Genomic DNA, 14,946 nt, shown 5'->3' on the forward strand with positions numbered 1-14,946 from the left:
TATGACATAATAAGACAGGTGAACACCAAGTGGTGTGGGAGACAACAAAGCACTGATTTCAGGTGATCCCTTTGCTCAGACTTGTGACATACAGTATTTTGATGCCCCGGGTGGAATCACAACCTTCTCAGGGAACTTACCTCCAATGAGACTGGTTAGGGGTTGAGCTGGTTAGGAAGGTTTGAGAGAACGTGTCCAGGTTGGTGCCTGTTGGTTCCTCAAGAAACGTTGCCTTGAACACAGAAATAAACACACACGGTCAACTGCAGACGCGCATGCGCGCAGCTAAAGCCAGCAGCTGAACCTTGTGTCAAAACACAGAGGGAAACCAGCAGCAGGCAGCGCAACATCTCACCTCGATTTCAGCTTTAGCTCTATTTTTCGGAAAAGTATTTGTCGACACAAAGTGTTTTTCATTTACGTCCGCGTACCATGACCGAACAATCAGCACTACTGCTTCGAAAACAACTGGCAGGTAATGTGAATACAAAACTGTAAGCAAATATAGCCGATATAAAGGCTACCTACCTAGCAGCTAACGTTAGCTTTTTTTTAGCTACGCAAAGCTATGTTTACGCCATAGGAGTAAGCTCAGAAAGCTAGCCAAGCAGCATAATGGGTTCCTTTATCACTGCAGTTCAGTGTGTGGCTACGCTGCCTTCATTAGCTGATCTCTGGTTGAAACAAAGGTACATATTTTAAAGTATGTGTGTCTCAAATAACATTATATCGGTACCGACACAGAATCGCAACGCCAACCTTGCTAGCGGGCTAGCAAGTTCGACATTAGTTAGCTGACGGAACAAAGGAATAATCAATCCAGGGACTCATCTGCTCTGATGACTTTAGCTTTGGTAATGATAGCGTTATACATTCTAAGCCTTTCACACACTAATATGCTACTATATCAGTAGCAACTTGATTTAAATGACAAAACCACCACCTCGCTATAGAAGATCAAATGCAACGTCTCTTATGTCAAATCTGGCTCAGACTGTAACGCTGGTTAGTTAGCGGCTTTCAGTGAGGACACGCATCTCAGTGTTCAGGCTCTCTATGAAGAAAACTCTCATTGTTTTCCTGGTGGCTTATTTTGAGATTCATCATCAGTATTATTACTATTGGTGGCAGCCGCGGGTCTTTTCTTATTAATGCCAGACACACGGATGTACAGTTTGATCAGCAGCTGACTGACAGTACCGTTCAGCGTCCGGATGGCTGTCTCCCGAGCCGGCTGGATAAATGAATGGGCCATCTTTTAAACTGATTTCTTTTTTTTTTTCTCCCTTTTTTTTCACATCATATCAGTGCAACGATAAGAGTAGAGCCATGATTGTTGTTGACACCCATTATAGCAGATATTATTAAAGTTTTTGACTCAATGCCTTGGTGTGAGTGATGTGCAAATATTTTGTTTATGGCTATGGTGCTGATGGAAAGATATCTGAGCTACAACACAATACAATCAGCATCCCAGAGGATGTGTGCTTTCATCATAAAACTGATATTATTTCAGTATTTCTCCCAGCTGTACACTGTAGTGACCTACTTTGATGAAGTTAGACCCAGTGTGATAATGCACTGTAGCTTGCCACAACAACAACTGACTGGACAGGATTCAGGTTGTCCCGTGTTGCTGTAATGACAGCCCCCCCCCCCTCCCCCGCCACTGCCACCACTACAGCCACTGATTTCAAACATTAGACATCCCATTATATGACTGATTTAGCATATTGTACTGATTGTACAATATGCTAATTTTGGTTTCTGCGTGGGGTCGTGAATCACTGTCTTCACTGGGGTTGATTCAGTTCAGTTCTTCGAGTTGGTGATTCAGTTCAACTGTGATTCATTATTTTTGATAATCACGATTTGATTCAGTGAACATTAGCCAAACTGTATATCGAATGAAGCTGCAGTAATGGGAGACTATGACTTATTCTCCTACAAAGTGACTAATAGACAGAATTGTCTTTAAATAATTCTTAAATGGAGACACAAAAACAAATGTTTCTATTACTAAACTAAATATTATATGATACCAAACACTGAATATCTCCTATGATGTTTATATTAGAGGAATGCTTTAAGCAAATTAGTCAATGCTGCAAATACTTTCGAGGCACTCATTTAACATACTTTGTTGTTATATTAAAAATGTTATGGTTGTAGCCAGAATCAGCAGAATTCATGCATTGCTTTTTAAGAGTAACGGTGGTAATTAAAGGGGCTAATACAGCGCTTATTACATATTCATTCTGGTCAGCAGCTGTTAACCTGCTTTGTATCATTCATTTGTTGTGAATGCAACATTCAACATATCCTGCTGCTTCACGGTATCATTTATATCAACAGCAGTTAACAAAAGGGAAAAAAACAAACAAGCATGCGGCTCACCTTAGGTTTACCTATACTTTCCCATCATACTTCATCCACGTCACTGACTTGAATGCAGATTCATTATGGCTGTGCCGCGTTTTCATTATCCTCTGAAAGTGTTTACTGTGCACCATTTCTTGCAGCAGCTAGGTTTTTGTTGTGCTGTTGTGGCCTATTTTAAAATCAATTGAAATCCCAGTTCTGTGTTTAAGGTTTTTTTTTGTATTTAACCTTACCTTGGTTGTTTTCATGCCATATGCAAATTCACTCACATTTTGACATGCACTTTGCCATGCAATGGTTTTCTGTTGAGTTGAGGTTGAGTTTGGGTCCCAAAGCATTGTTCTGACATTCACCAAATCCTGGATTACTGTTAAATACACTTTACAACACCCTCCATAAACTGGCTGTAGTGGAATAGTGTGTGTGCTAATTTGTCAAATTGTACCAATTGGCTTATTAAATTATTATCTATCACCACTTTCATCACTGTCCCACATATTTCTTGTGTTTCATTTCCAGTTCTTTGCATTAAAAGATACCGTATGCCTCTTTGTTTTTTTTTTCCAGAGCTCAACAAGAACCCTGTGGAGGGCTTTTCAGCTGGTCTGATAGATGACGATGACATATATAAATGGGAAGTTGTGATAATCGGCCCACAAGATACCCTTTTGTAAGTGAGAAATATTTGGTTATGGATGTCTTTGGTTGAGAAATATCTACATTACTATTTAAATGCATCATTTCTCATTTGTCCTTGCCCTGTTCTTTGTATTGCAGCGAAGGAGGGTTTTTCAAAGCATACCTAACCTTTCCCTATGATTATCCACTACGGCCTCCGAAGATGAAGTTCATCACTGAAATCTGGCACCCAAATGGTAAACACATTCAGCAGACTCTTTGACGTTTGCTTACTGCAAACTTAAAAATTAATATTCAGCATCTTTATTGGGTTATTTTGAAGGCTGTCGTCACTGTCATTATATTGGCTGCTGTTAAACTCACGCTCCCATCCTCCACAGTTGCAAAGAACGGGGACGTTTGTATCTCAATTCTGCATGAGCCAGGAGAAGACAAGTTTGGGTACGAAAAGCCTGAGGAGCGCTGGCTTCCGATCCACACAGTAGAGACAATCATGATTAGCGTTATCTCCATGCTGGCAGATCCCAACAGCGACTCACCAGCTAATGTGGATGCTGCGGTGAGTTACACTACTTATCCCATTCCCCTGACACTGGAAATCCCTTTCCCATTCCTGTTATCTGTGCAGTTCATGTAAATCGAGGATTTGTCATTAAAGGAATCTGATGTTGCTCCTACAGAAAGAGTGGAGGGAGGACCCTAACGGGGAATTCAAGAGGAAGGTGGCTCGCTGTGTAAGAAAAAGTCAAGAGATGGCATTTGATTAGGAGTCAATTTTAAATTCCAGGGTAAGTAAATTCAGCTAAGTAATTCTCACATGTGAAACCTTCCCTCTAGAAGTAATAATAATAATTATGATGTTCTTTTTTTTCTTTTGTTTTTCAGTTAAAGGAAATGCCTTCAGAGGGAAAATTTCAGCAAAAGGCTTTTGCACCCCTTGTTTTGCCAGTCAAAGGAATTGGTTGGCTTCAACCACGTTTCTGTGAACGGTTGTCATTTTCCGCAAGATGAGCCAATTTGAGAAACCCTACCAGCGAAATTCACCTGTTTCCTACCTGGAATTGTATATTTAATGTTATTTATTTTGAAAAATTAATGATGTAAGATATGTCACTACTGTAAATTAACTTGCTTTTTTATCTGCTGCTGAACAGTTTCTACTTTATACCAGGTTTCTTATGCAATTTAGTGGTCAAGATTGTGTAGAACAAAACGAAAAACCCGTTACCATTAGGTCATCACTTGTCCTCCCTACTGGATACTTACCGCCAGATAAAGGTCGGCCCACCAAATCTCTGTCAATAGATGTGATTTATTTTCAACACTGTCATTGAATCACTGTTGCCTTTAGTTGGCTTCACCTCCTCACAGTCCGCTTGTTGTTCAGAGGTCCAGGTTGAGAACGTTTAGGGACTTTTCATGCAGTCTTTCATTCTTCTGAGAAACGGCCTCCCATTAGCATTTTCTCCTCGTGCTGGTTGATGCCCAAGAGGTGTAAAATCATGACTCTCAAACCTGCATGATCCCCCTCAAACAGCTCTGTTATGTATTGTTGCTAGCTGTAGATGTAAATGGAATGCTTTACTCAGTGATTTGAGAGTCACTGTTTTATAACACATTGACTTGCACAAGCATAGCTAATGCTAACAGAAGGTTTGTTGTGCCAACTTCTCAGGAGCAAATTTCCTTAGGGTGTGGATTAGCAATCAGTAAGATAAACCTCTAATATTCCTGACCATTCCCCTTAACACGTGGCCCTCATGGTCAGTGAAGATATCTATTAATCTATTAATGATCACCTAGTTTAATGTCTTCTCACAATATTGTTATAAATCATGGACAACCAAATACAGTCTGTGAAAATAGCCTAAGCTGTGATTATTCCGTGGGTGTACTGGTAAACTGGCATCTGAGCTTACCTCAATTTGAAAGGATAAAAAAAAAAAAACAACAAAACAATTTGATGAGGATTATGGTCATTTGAGTTCTTGATCTATTAACATGGGGAATTTCAGGAGCTCCATAGTAGGGTTAGGCTAGTCATTCTTGTGTTGGGTAAATGATGCGAGTCTCATTCACTCAAGGGTCTAGACTCAGAGGAGCTTCGTGATTGGTGCATACTTAGATAATATTTATCACCTTTTACTTAATCACTGAATTTGGGTTGCAATTCTTGATAGAGACTTGAAGTTAACTCACCACTTAGTGAAGTATAAACGAGTGTTCCCATGGGAAATGAACACAATCCTGCGTTTAGGTTTTATTTTTTAAAGAGTACACACAGCCGTGTTTGGGTGGAATCTGGAAACCATTGGCTTTTCACTTTCATTGATGGTGTTGCTGACTATTAAGCCATGATGACATTGATTTTTAAATTGTGTTACACATGATTGGTCTTTGACTGACATTGAAAAATAGCTAACCATCTTTTTGGCGCATGCAATCAGGTTTGAAGGAGTTGGGTATGTTTAAATATGATCCCATCGTTAGTACATTCTGGGTGAATGTGATGTGTACAGTTAGTAGATTTCTGTAGACTCGATGATCACATAACTGCTGTTGACATTACCTTTTTAAGTCAGAATTTTCTAACCTACCATGACCTCCTCTGACCGGTGTTCACTGTATTTGCACAGATTCGGTGCGTTTGAAATGTCATTAAGCAATACGCTCTGAAAATGGTGTGTCCAGGTAATCCACCCTAACGCCATTATTTGTTTTTGGGTTGTTTTATTTTTCCATTTTGTGTCAATGCAATGTATATTGGACATGATGCTCAATAAAGTGTGTAAACAGAGTGGCTTGTAATTTAGTTTGTGTTTTACATTTTAGATGAGAACACGCTCGGGGTTCAAGTATATTAGACCTCTGCTCTGTAATTGGAACCCTGGGAATGGTGTCAGGTTTCAGGCTCTGCTGGCTGCAACCACACACACTGAGCTGATGAAGATGCCCCCAAGCTCTCCGACACACCGACGGGAACTATTGGACTTGACCATGAGGAAGCGGGTTACATTTGTTGAGCAGCTGAAAAAAGAACGCCTGTTAAAAAATGGAAGTGGTCACATGGTAATGAGGTAAGACCACAATGTGAGTGTTTCCATCTTTAATGGACGAATCTAGGTTCATTTCTTTTCAAATTGAGATTCTTGGTTTTCAGGTCTGCAGAATCTAACCTGAGCTGCTCAGATGGTGAGTCAAATATTCCTTTAAATGCTAACCAGACGAGAATCAACCTGTTGTTATTATTATTGGATTACAAAATAGATTATTTGAATGCCAAAATCTAAGTATAGATGTTTGCTTTCTGGCTGGTGACTAAACTAAACCTCTCTGCCTCTAACCCTAACCCTTCTGATGGTGGAAGAAGTATTCGCATCTTTTATTCTAAATTCTACTTAAGTAAACATGCAAAAGTACCACAAGCATATAATCATACGTAAAAGAATGGCCACTTTCAGCCTGTTATATTGTATATATTATTTCTATAATTACAGATACATTAACTTGTAAGCAGCGTTTCACGATTGCAGCTGGTCATGGTGGCGCTCATTTGAACTACTTTATATACTATTGGGTTGTTAATAACAAATAATATTTTAGAAGCCTATTGTGCAGTAAAAAGTACAATATTAGCCTCTGAAATGTATACGAATAGAAGAATAAAGTAGTATGAACTCAAAAAGCACAAGTTATGTATAAGTACCTCAATATTTTACTTAAGTACAGTACTTAGGTAAATGTACTACGTTACTTCATTTTTATGCAATGAATTGAGAAAATACAGACACTTATTTTTAAAATATTAAATTGTTTACCAATACATTATACACATGAAATCTAGACGTGCTGTAATGAGTTCAATAGTGTGTGCTATGATACACTGGAAGTAAAATAATTTCCAGTAAAACGTGTTATGTTTATTGCACTGCTTTTATAACACCAGAGATTATCTTAATTGTCAGAAATAAGGCGTTGTCTTGTGACATGTTGCCTCTGGCAGGTTTTGAGCATCTGCCTAATCAGCGGGTGAGGGAGGTGTACAGAGGAACACACATAAATGTGTCTGCAGGCGGCCAGCACATGAAAACAATACACATTCCCAAATCTATGATGTCTGCACCCTTCTTACAGGTAAACACGTAATGCTGGAATACACACTTTGGGTTTTTTTCTTTTACTGTCAAGGGCTTTGAGATGGTCTGAATGAGATTATTATAATATTCCTCATATGGAACAAGGTTGCTGTCAGTCTGCCACGTGTAAATACATCAGTCCTTGTTTCTTTCTCAGCATCCAGCCCTCACAGCTGGACAGAGACGCTACCTTTGCAGCATAGCAAACGTTTACAGTACAGAGCACATGAGGCAGCAGATGAAGCAGCACTATCTCAATTTGCTGCACACATGCGTTCACTCAGGTGTGTATCCGAACGCCTCAAACATAAACTTTGACCGCTGCCATCCATCTCATGTTGTGTTTTCTGTCGCCTAGGTCAGAATCCCACCTGCAGGAGGAGGTGTGGGGATCATCGCCGTGGAGAAAATAGCACCTTCGCAAAGGATGCAGAGAAAGATGTGGCAAGGGCAAAGCCACAAGGGCAGAAGAAAAGCAGCAGCAGCACAGCTAATTCTGACGTCATACTTCCAAAAATAGTCAACAGATGACGGATATGATGGCACATGGTTTTACTATTTTGAAGGCTTGCAGTGACTTTAAATGCCCCTAACCAAGAATGGTGTGCAGTCAACTTGTTACAAGCACTACTGCATTTAGAGTTATAGCTCATATTTAGTTGTTCTGTGAGTTGAATGTCTAGTTGTGGTAGTTGTCCTAAAATGTATGTGTATTCTTAATCCTGTTTGTATCCAAAATGCAATAATAAATATTACATTGGATATTTTGTTGTCCCTGAGTTCCAGCAGTCAGAATTAATATATATCCTTTCTAATGATATATATATTGGAAGCTATGATCAATATGATTATTATTTGTTTTCATTTGCACCTGACAGTGTTACATGTCTTGAATGATATATTTTCTAACATTAATATTAATTTGTATCATTAGCTATTTCAATAACTGCTTAAATTTAAAATATATTGTTTTCAGTGTCAGTATGTAACATCGGTCCAGGAACTACAGATGAAAAACGATCCTTTTGGCTAGTTCTGACACAATAACAACAGTGCACTGTCCCTAAATAAACCAATAAATAAATCATAGAAACTTGAAGTATCTTGAGGCTATTTTCTTGTAGTGAATAAAGTTATTAAATCTTACACTTGCAGGGGGAGGACCCCCTTCAAGCCACCTTGGCCCCCATGACAGAATCGGGTCTAGCTAAGCTAATTAGCATCGTACTGAAGCATCGCTGCTCGCGCTCTTAGCTCACAGTCCCGTGATGAGCTCGTGAGTTGAACTAATATTCGTGTCATCGGCAACCATGAACTGTGTACTTGAAGGAAATTGTGTAAAAGGTAGTAGTAGTAGTAGTAGTAGTAGTAGTAGTCTTTCTTTGTAAAGAAAATATTAGTATAAAAAGTGTAACTTGCATGTTGTAGAAGCTCACTTGAGGCTTGTAACGCATTAATTTATGATGAAAGGTGATGCTAGCTTGGCTAATGTAGCGTAACCTAGCTTATAGCAGTAAATTAACTAGCTACGGTTAGCCACTATTTTAGTGACATTATACATTTCAAACGAGGCCCGCCGGCAGTTGACCCACTTAAAATTGAAATAAAGCTAGCCTGGTTATAATAACACATGTAAACTATAGTATGTTGCTAACGTTGAACTCCGGTGGTGCCTTGTTGTGTTGCAGTGTTTGGAAAGGCTATTCATGCCCTGTCTCGTATTGGAGATGAACTATGGTTGGATCCCATGTTCAAAGGGGTGAGCAGCACCAAACAGCGTGTAGTTGAATTATTACACATTCTTAACCGGGGGGGGGGGGGTCCTGAGTCTCTTAGAGGTATAACGTTACATCTTGTCCACTCTTCTTATATTTTTCAATGGGTGCTCTCCAGATGTTGGGCCCCTGTCCGCTCCTTTCTTTCTGCCAGTGTTTGTCAGATAGCCCAATAATTGCTCAAAATAAGCCCAAATTGGTCAAATTAATTAATAATCTATAGCAACATTATTGTGGTTCATCACAAACTTGGTAAACTGCAATAAGCCAACAGTATGCCAACTTGAAGTGAAGTCAAATCAAAGTTGTGCTGAGTGACTGCATGTGTTTGCATAACTAAGGAAAACAATTTGAAAATATTTTTAATATGCCGTCATTTTAATGTATTTAAAAACCGGCCCAACTCATGGTAAACCAGCCAAAATCCTTTCCACCGGCCCAAGCCCATCTTGCCCAGACAATGCAACCCCAAACTGCCCAATCTGGCAAAACTGCTTCCTACAGGCAATGGCAGCAAGGAGCAGCATCTTGACTGAATCTCTCTCTCTCTCTTTCTCTTCGTCTTGAAGCTGGCACTGAGATCGGTGAATTCTGCTCATTCTGCATATGCCTGCTTCCTCTTCTCGCCGCTGTTCTTTCAGCATTACAGCCTGGGATCAGTTTCAGGGCAGGGCAGTGAAACAGTCACATGCAAACTGGTCATGAAGGTATATCAGTCATGTTGGTTATTCATCTGTACATACCTGAGGCACAAACATGACATGATAATGTTCTCCCTTTAAGACTATGATTGAAATGTCAAAGTGGTGATGACAATCTTGTCTAAAACGTGTATTTGTTTTTAAGTCTGTTCTGCCTCTTTTCCGGTGTTTGACTTCCATTGAGCGTAATGTGGAAAGATGTCAGATATCAATTAGCACTCCCAATGACCGAGTGATGATCCAGTTTTTCTGCAGGCATGGTAGGAAACATAGAAATATTTTTATCCTTTCTTTTAATAGACTTCCATAAACTCTGAAACATTTTCTTTTACCATGCTCAAAATGACTCCCAGACACTGCATTGCATGTTATCAGCACTTGGTGGCAGTGTGCTCCAAATATCCTGTCTGCTTCTGTGATAGGCCTCACTAAAACCCACAACCTACAGTTCCAGGAAAGCCAGGCTCTGCAGGCAGTGTTTGCCTCACGCCTCTGCCCCAATGTGCTGAAGGCTCCTGCCAGGTTAGCAGCTCAGTGTTCTGTTATCAAATTAGAGCCTCAACTTTCCATAACACACTCTGCAAATACAACTTCAGGAGCATATTTCTATGATTGAGTGGGACCCTTTTTAAGTCAAACAAAATCTTAGTTTTCTTAAGGCTAGTTTTTTTCATCTTTACCTCTTATTGTCACGACGAGTGGATTTACAGTGAAAGCTGCCAGCTGGATTCAAACACACACACAGCTTCAGTTCAGTGCAATTCAGTTTAATCAACCGGATTGACAAGGACATAATTATTAATACCCAAAGTATATAGACTTAGGGAAACCATCATCCGTCAGTAGCACAGCACTGACATAAGGCTCTCTGCTCAGAGCGTTGACTCTGTGTGGGTTTGCGTTTGTTTTGCTCTACCTCTGCAGGCTTCTCAGTGATATGGTGATGCATTTCCCAGTGGCCCAGGAGGAAATCACTCTGTCCATGACTCCTCTGAGAGTCAGTCTGAGAAATTACTACGAGGGGGGAAATGGTGAGCTAACTTTTACACTGTGGGATTTGGCCCAGGCCCGGGACAGTGCTGCGAGTGACAGATATCACATAAACTGTTTAGAAGTCGATGTGGCACCAGCTTTGAGATTGACATTTGGCAACCAAACCTGATAATGCAAATGCCTCATTTAATTCTCCATCCACATGAGAACAAACAGTGAAAAATGTTGTGAAGATACTATTTGACTTGTATGTGCTTCTGTCACAGATCACATGAAGACGATGTACACTGAGATGTCCTTACACCCAGACGAGTTTGACTACTTCCAGATCGGAGTGGACTCGGACATAACCTTCTGTCTGAAGGAGTTAAGGGTAACAGGGTTATTTTTGGAGGGTCTCTTTATCCTGTAACATGAGAATATTGTGTGTGTGTGTGTGTGTGTGTATCTTTTGAGAGTATATGTGTGTGACTGGCTTACTAGGTCTGGATACTCAAGTGTCCTAAAGTCTCTGTACTCGTATCGTGAACTTTCCCCTCACCGCTGTGGCTCGTCTTTATAGGAAAGATAGTGTGACCAAAGTGACGCATGTGATACCGCTACATAGAAAAAGTAATTGAAGTTATGAGTTGCAGAAATTATAGGCTCCATGTTGCGTGGCTCATTATGAAAGGTGTAACTTTCAAGCTAAGCAGGAATGTGTTTGTATTTAAGGGCTGGTTCAACTTAGGTCGATCTTAAACTATTTATATTTTGAGTAACAGCAAAACATTGGGTCTTAGAGAACTATAATGTCATTCGCAGAACAGCGTGCTCTGTAATCCACAGTGGTTTGTTACAGTGTCTAAATGAACACACCCCAATTTAAATTGCTTTTTTCTGTTTTGGCGTAGTGAACAAAGCAAAAGGACTTGGTCGGCCATTTGGATGAACAGTCCTTGTGTTAAGACCTGTTAATGAGACTTGACCTGCATTAACACCCACAACTCTTGTCCCTAATGTCTTGGAATGTGTCTTTTACACCCCGCTGTGAGGCTCCTCATTAGCCAGCCTAGTCTTCTTGTTCCTGTCGGTTTTGGAAAATCGGGTTTGGATGGATTTAAGGCTTTAAGTTTTAGTCGGCCTCAATTTGCCCCAGCATTGATGTTTTTCTTTATCCCGATCATTGTAAACATGCCACCACACTATTCTCAAAATCATCAGCTATTAGATTGTCAAAGTCGTGACACGGATGCACACAAGCTTATCTCAGTTTTTGCCAGTGAATTTGTTGCTGTTGTGTTTTTTTGTTGTGTTTTTTTCCAGGGGTTATTGTCCTTTGCAGAGTCACATTGCCTTCCAGTGTCAGTCCACTTCGGTGCTGCGGGAAAGTAAGTCTCTTTGCCGTCACAATCAGCTCGAGTAGCATTCGTATCTCAAGTTACAAAGACCAACGTCAGTGTGTGTGGTGCTTTACCACAGGCACTCCAAACCAAGTGTGTAATTAACACCAGACAAACTCAAACTCCAGTAAACTATTTTGTCTGTGGCTGGTGAGTCTGATTATATTACCAGCCATTTTACCCAGTGACCAGTGTGTCACTGATGCTGTGTGCAGGCCTGTGTGCTTCTCTGTGGAGGATATGGTCCTTGAGGCCTCTGTGGTGCTGGCTACTCTCATCGACTCTGAAAGCAGGGGCCCCTCTCAGCCTACAGAGACCCTGGCCCCAACTACTTCCAGGTGACAAACACTGCACTGGCTCTAGTCACACTGCTTATAATCCTGTGTGCAGTAATTGGGACCTGTTATCCCCTCAGCAGAGTTACACAGATAAGAGTAAGATTTATGTTCTTCTTCCAACTTCCCCGATCTACTGTGAGGATGTATTCGAGAGTATAATTGAATCTTCCCACAGGGCTCTACCTGAGCTTCTCTCCTGGCACTCAGTCAAGGCAGTTTGCCCTCATTGGCTGTTGTTAGCTTCCTAAGAGGGCATAGTGTTACAGCAGCCAGCCTTGTGTCTGTAACAGAGATAAATAGGGCAAGCCCGGGACATGTGGGGTGAGGTTAGAAGCCTGTCAGTGTGACAGTCCGTAATCCCTTCATCTCCGCCATGCTAGCCTGCTTGGCTGTTCAGCCAGTGTCGCTGTCCTGCTCCGCTAACTCTCTCTCTCTATGTTGTGCTGTGCTTCGGGCTCTGGGTGGAACGTGTTGCACCAGTCCCAGTTGCACTGTTCAACATCTTGGGTCATTTGTAGCTTGGTTTGCTCGTGTGCACTGCTGCAGTCTGCAGAGACATGGCTGACCCGATGAGTGCTCCTGTCCCCACTGCTCATGAATAGGCTACCACCTGACACGAATCATTCAGGCTGTTTCTGAACATATGCAGTACATTTTTGTTATTCGTGGCATGCTCATAAGAAAACTTGCTCGCCTGCTGCCTCTGGGGCCTTTTGAAGTACAACTAAAGAGCCTGAGGTTGTCTGGAGACTTTTTAAAGCCAGCTTGCTGTCTTTACATCTTCCTGTAGTGTTCCTCTTTATACTTCTGGTCTGTTGCTTCGCTGAGGTTGATGACACAACCATGTTACATGCACATGGTTGTTTTGTTGTCTGCTCATACTGTGCTTAAGGCCACTTTCAGTATCAGCTGATACAGAGCTACAGGCCCTGTTTGCGAATGCCTTTGTAAAGGTGAATACACATAGTGTTTTTAAGATTTCTCACTCATATTTTGTTAATAATGTCGGGTTTATTATCCTTGTTATTCTATTTGACAGTTTTAGTGTTAGAATATAACTTCATGTCTTGTATATTGAATATGTTGTTTTAGTCACAAACTACAAGTGCTCTGAGTACTATTTCAAAATCTCATTGTAAATGCACTGTTTTTATGTACTGGGGAATAAAGGCAACCAGGTCAACATGTAGTCAGTGTATTTAAATGTTCCTATCAGAGTTGTCCAAAAATAATTCCCCATTTTTTTCAGCCTTATGGTTGTTAGTGTTGCATTCCCTCATGTCATGTCATGACTATCTCCACTGCCTGCATCAGACATGGCAGTATAACCAACACCTCTCCTCACCAGGCTCAGTGATAATTCACATGCTCAGGAGTCACATTTCACTGAGACTTCTGTGTTGTCTGCTTAGGGATAATTATTGCTGCTATAGAACATGGCACTGTACGCCACAATTACACTGCACACAGTGTCGTGACTATTTTTTCTCAGGAACTGATTGTTAACTAAATAAATCACCACCAGCCTGCCGCATAGATGAGTGTGTTGGCCGTGTTTCCAGGTGTGCAGATGCTGCTGTTCTACCTGTGGGTTCATGTGAGGCAGACAGCAGGGAGCCTCAGGATATTCCTGCTATGACGGAGCTGATAGCATCGAGCCAGGGCAGCCCTATAATCAACCCACCTACTCTGACGCCTCAGACTCACGACCCCAACGGACCTGGTGTACCTGATGAGGCCTGTGCCAGCACCGCCACGACTCCTGCTTCCTCCATGGTAACAAGAGCTTCCTGTTGGTATTTAATTGTCACTAGTAACTCCATGCGGTCTCTCTTTAGTTCCTGAGGCTTGCAGGCTGACAGGTTACAGTGTTAACAGGTTGGGTGGCATTGTGAAGTGCCAAAGTGCTTCAAGTGTTTTACTTTGGCCTTGACTTAGAAGTATGCCATAATGCCTCACCATGTGAGGTGTGACTGAAGAAGACAATCAAGGGGACTCGGGATGTGAGAGATGGAAAGTCCATGTTCTACGTCACCACGATGAACCCAACCTTCTTGTTGGGATCAGTCAAAACTCTGGCACTTGAATGTCTTAGTCTGTGAATCTCAGTTTTGACTTTGACTTGGCACAGCACTAATATTTTCTTAAGATTTGATTTAAAACACATTGACCTTTTTTTCTTCAAAAAGAATCCAAAAGTAATTAAAGTATCCGATTAAAATAAAAAAGGCAACTCATTTCTGAAGCACTACAATAGTTTTAATAAGACTGTAGACGAACTTGTGTTGCCTCTTTTCCCCTGTAGATCTGCTCCCTCCTGTTCAGGGCCTTGTCCTCAGAGCAGGACTATGATGGTTGTGCTGTCCGACTGCCAGTTCTGGCATGTTACAGTGACGGAGAAGAGAATATGGAGGAAGTCTACACAAGAAGCCCTTCACTCTGATAACAGAGTTATGACACACTACTCGTTTCTCACTACTGACTGTTGTCAGTATGAAAGGATCTAAAAGGTATTTATTTTACTCTGTAGTTTAAGTAGTTTTTTAAGCATGTTGTTTATAGCTCAAACATTGCTTGTTTAAAGGGCGTTCAAAACGTTT

General features: G+C 41.0%; 2 protein-coding genes across 2 annotated transcripts; both read left to right on the plus strand.

The window, feature by feature from the left end:
- The first annotated feature begins 326 nt into the window (after window positions 1-326).
- Window positions 327-5,818, plus strand: LOC139283804 (ubiquitin-conjugating enzyme E2 G1-like). The gene is made up of 6 exons (XM_070903845.1): window positions 327-475; window positions 2,950-3,052; window positions 3,160-3,257; window positions 3,402-3,580; window positions 3,702-3,809; window positions 3,907-5,818. The coding sequence occupies exons 1-5, from the start codon at window positions 433-435 to the stop codon at window positions 3,786-3,788; spliced, it is 510 nt and encodes a 169-aa protein (XP_070759946.1). The 5' UTR covers window positions 327-432; the 3' UTR covers window positions 3,789-3,809; window positions 3,907-5,818.
- Window positions 5,819-8,464: 2,646 nt separating this feature from the next.
- Window positions 8,465-14,789, plus strand: rad9b (RAD9 checkpoint clamp component B). Its single transcript, XM_070904656.1, has 11 exons — window positions 8,465-8,501; window positions 8,846-8,916; window positions 9,502-9,639; window positions 9,779-9,893; window positions 10,056-10,155; window positions 10,558-10,664; window positions 10,893-10,999; window positions 11,932-11,996; window positions 12,224-12,346; window positions 13,909-14,122; window positions 14,652-14,789. The coding sequence occupies exons 1-11, from the start codon at window positions 8,468-8,470 to the stop codon at window positions 14,787-14,789; spliced, it is 1,212 nt and encodes a 403-aa protein (XP_070760757.1). The 5' UTR covers window positions 8,465-8,467.
- Window positions 14,790-14,946: the final 157 nt, after the last annotated feature.

This window comes from Enoplosus armatus, chromosome 4 (genome assembly GCF_043641665.1).
Source record: "Enoplosus armatus isolate fEnoArm2 chromosome 4, fEnoArm2.hap1, whole genome shotgun sequence".
NCBI classification, from domain to species: Eukaryota; Metazoa; Chordata; class Actinopteri; order Centrarchiformes; family Enoplosidae; genus Enoplosus; species Enoplosus armatus.

Bases quoted from the DNA above. Each gene is read 5' to 3' on its own strand.
- rad9b (XM_070904656.1), top strand. From the start codon at position 8,468: ATGAACTGTGTACTTGAAGGAAATTGTGTAAAAG. The intron at 11,000-11,931 runs GTAACAGGGTTA...GTTTTTTTCCAG, and splicing joins TCTGTCTGAAGGAGTTAAGG to GGGTTATTGTCCTTTGCAGA. The intron at 12,347-13,908 runs GTGACAAACACT...CCGTGTTTCCAG, and splicing joins CTGGCCCCAACTACTTCCAG to GTGTGCAGATGCTGCTGTTC.
- LOC139283804 (XM_070903845.1), top strand. From the start codon at position 433: ATGACCGAACAATCAGCACTACTGCTTCGAAAACAACTGGCAG. The intron at 3,258-3,401 runs GTAAACACATTC...CATCCTCCACAG, and splicing joins TGAAATCTGGCACCCAAATG to TTGCAAAGAACGGGGACGTT. The intron at 3,581-3,701 runs GTGAGTTACACT...TTGCTCCTACAG, and splicing joins CAGCTAATGTGGATGCTGCG to AAAGAGTGGAGGGAGGACCC.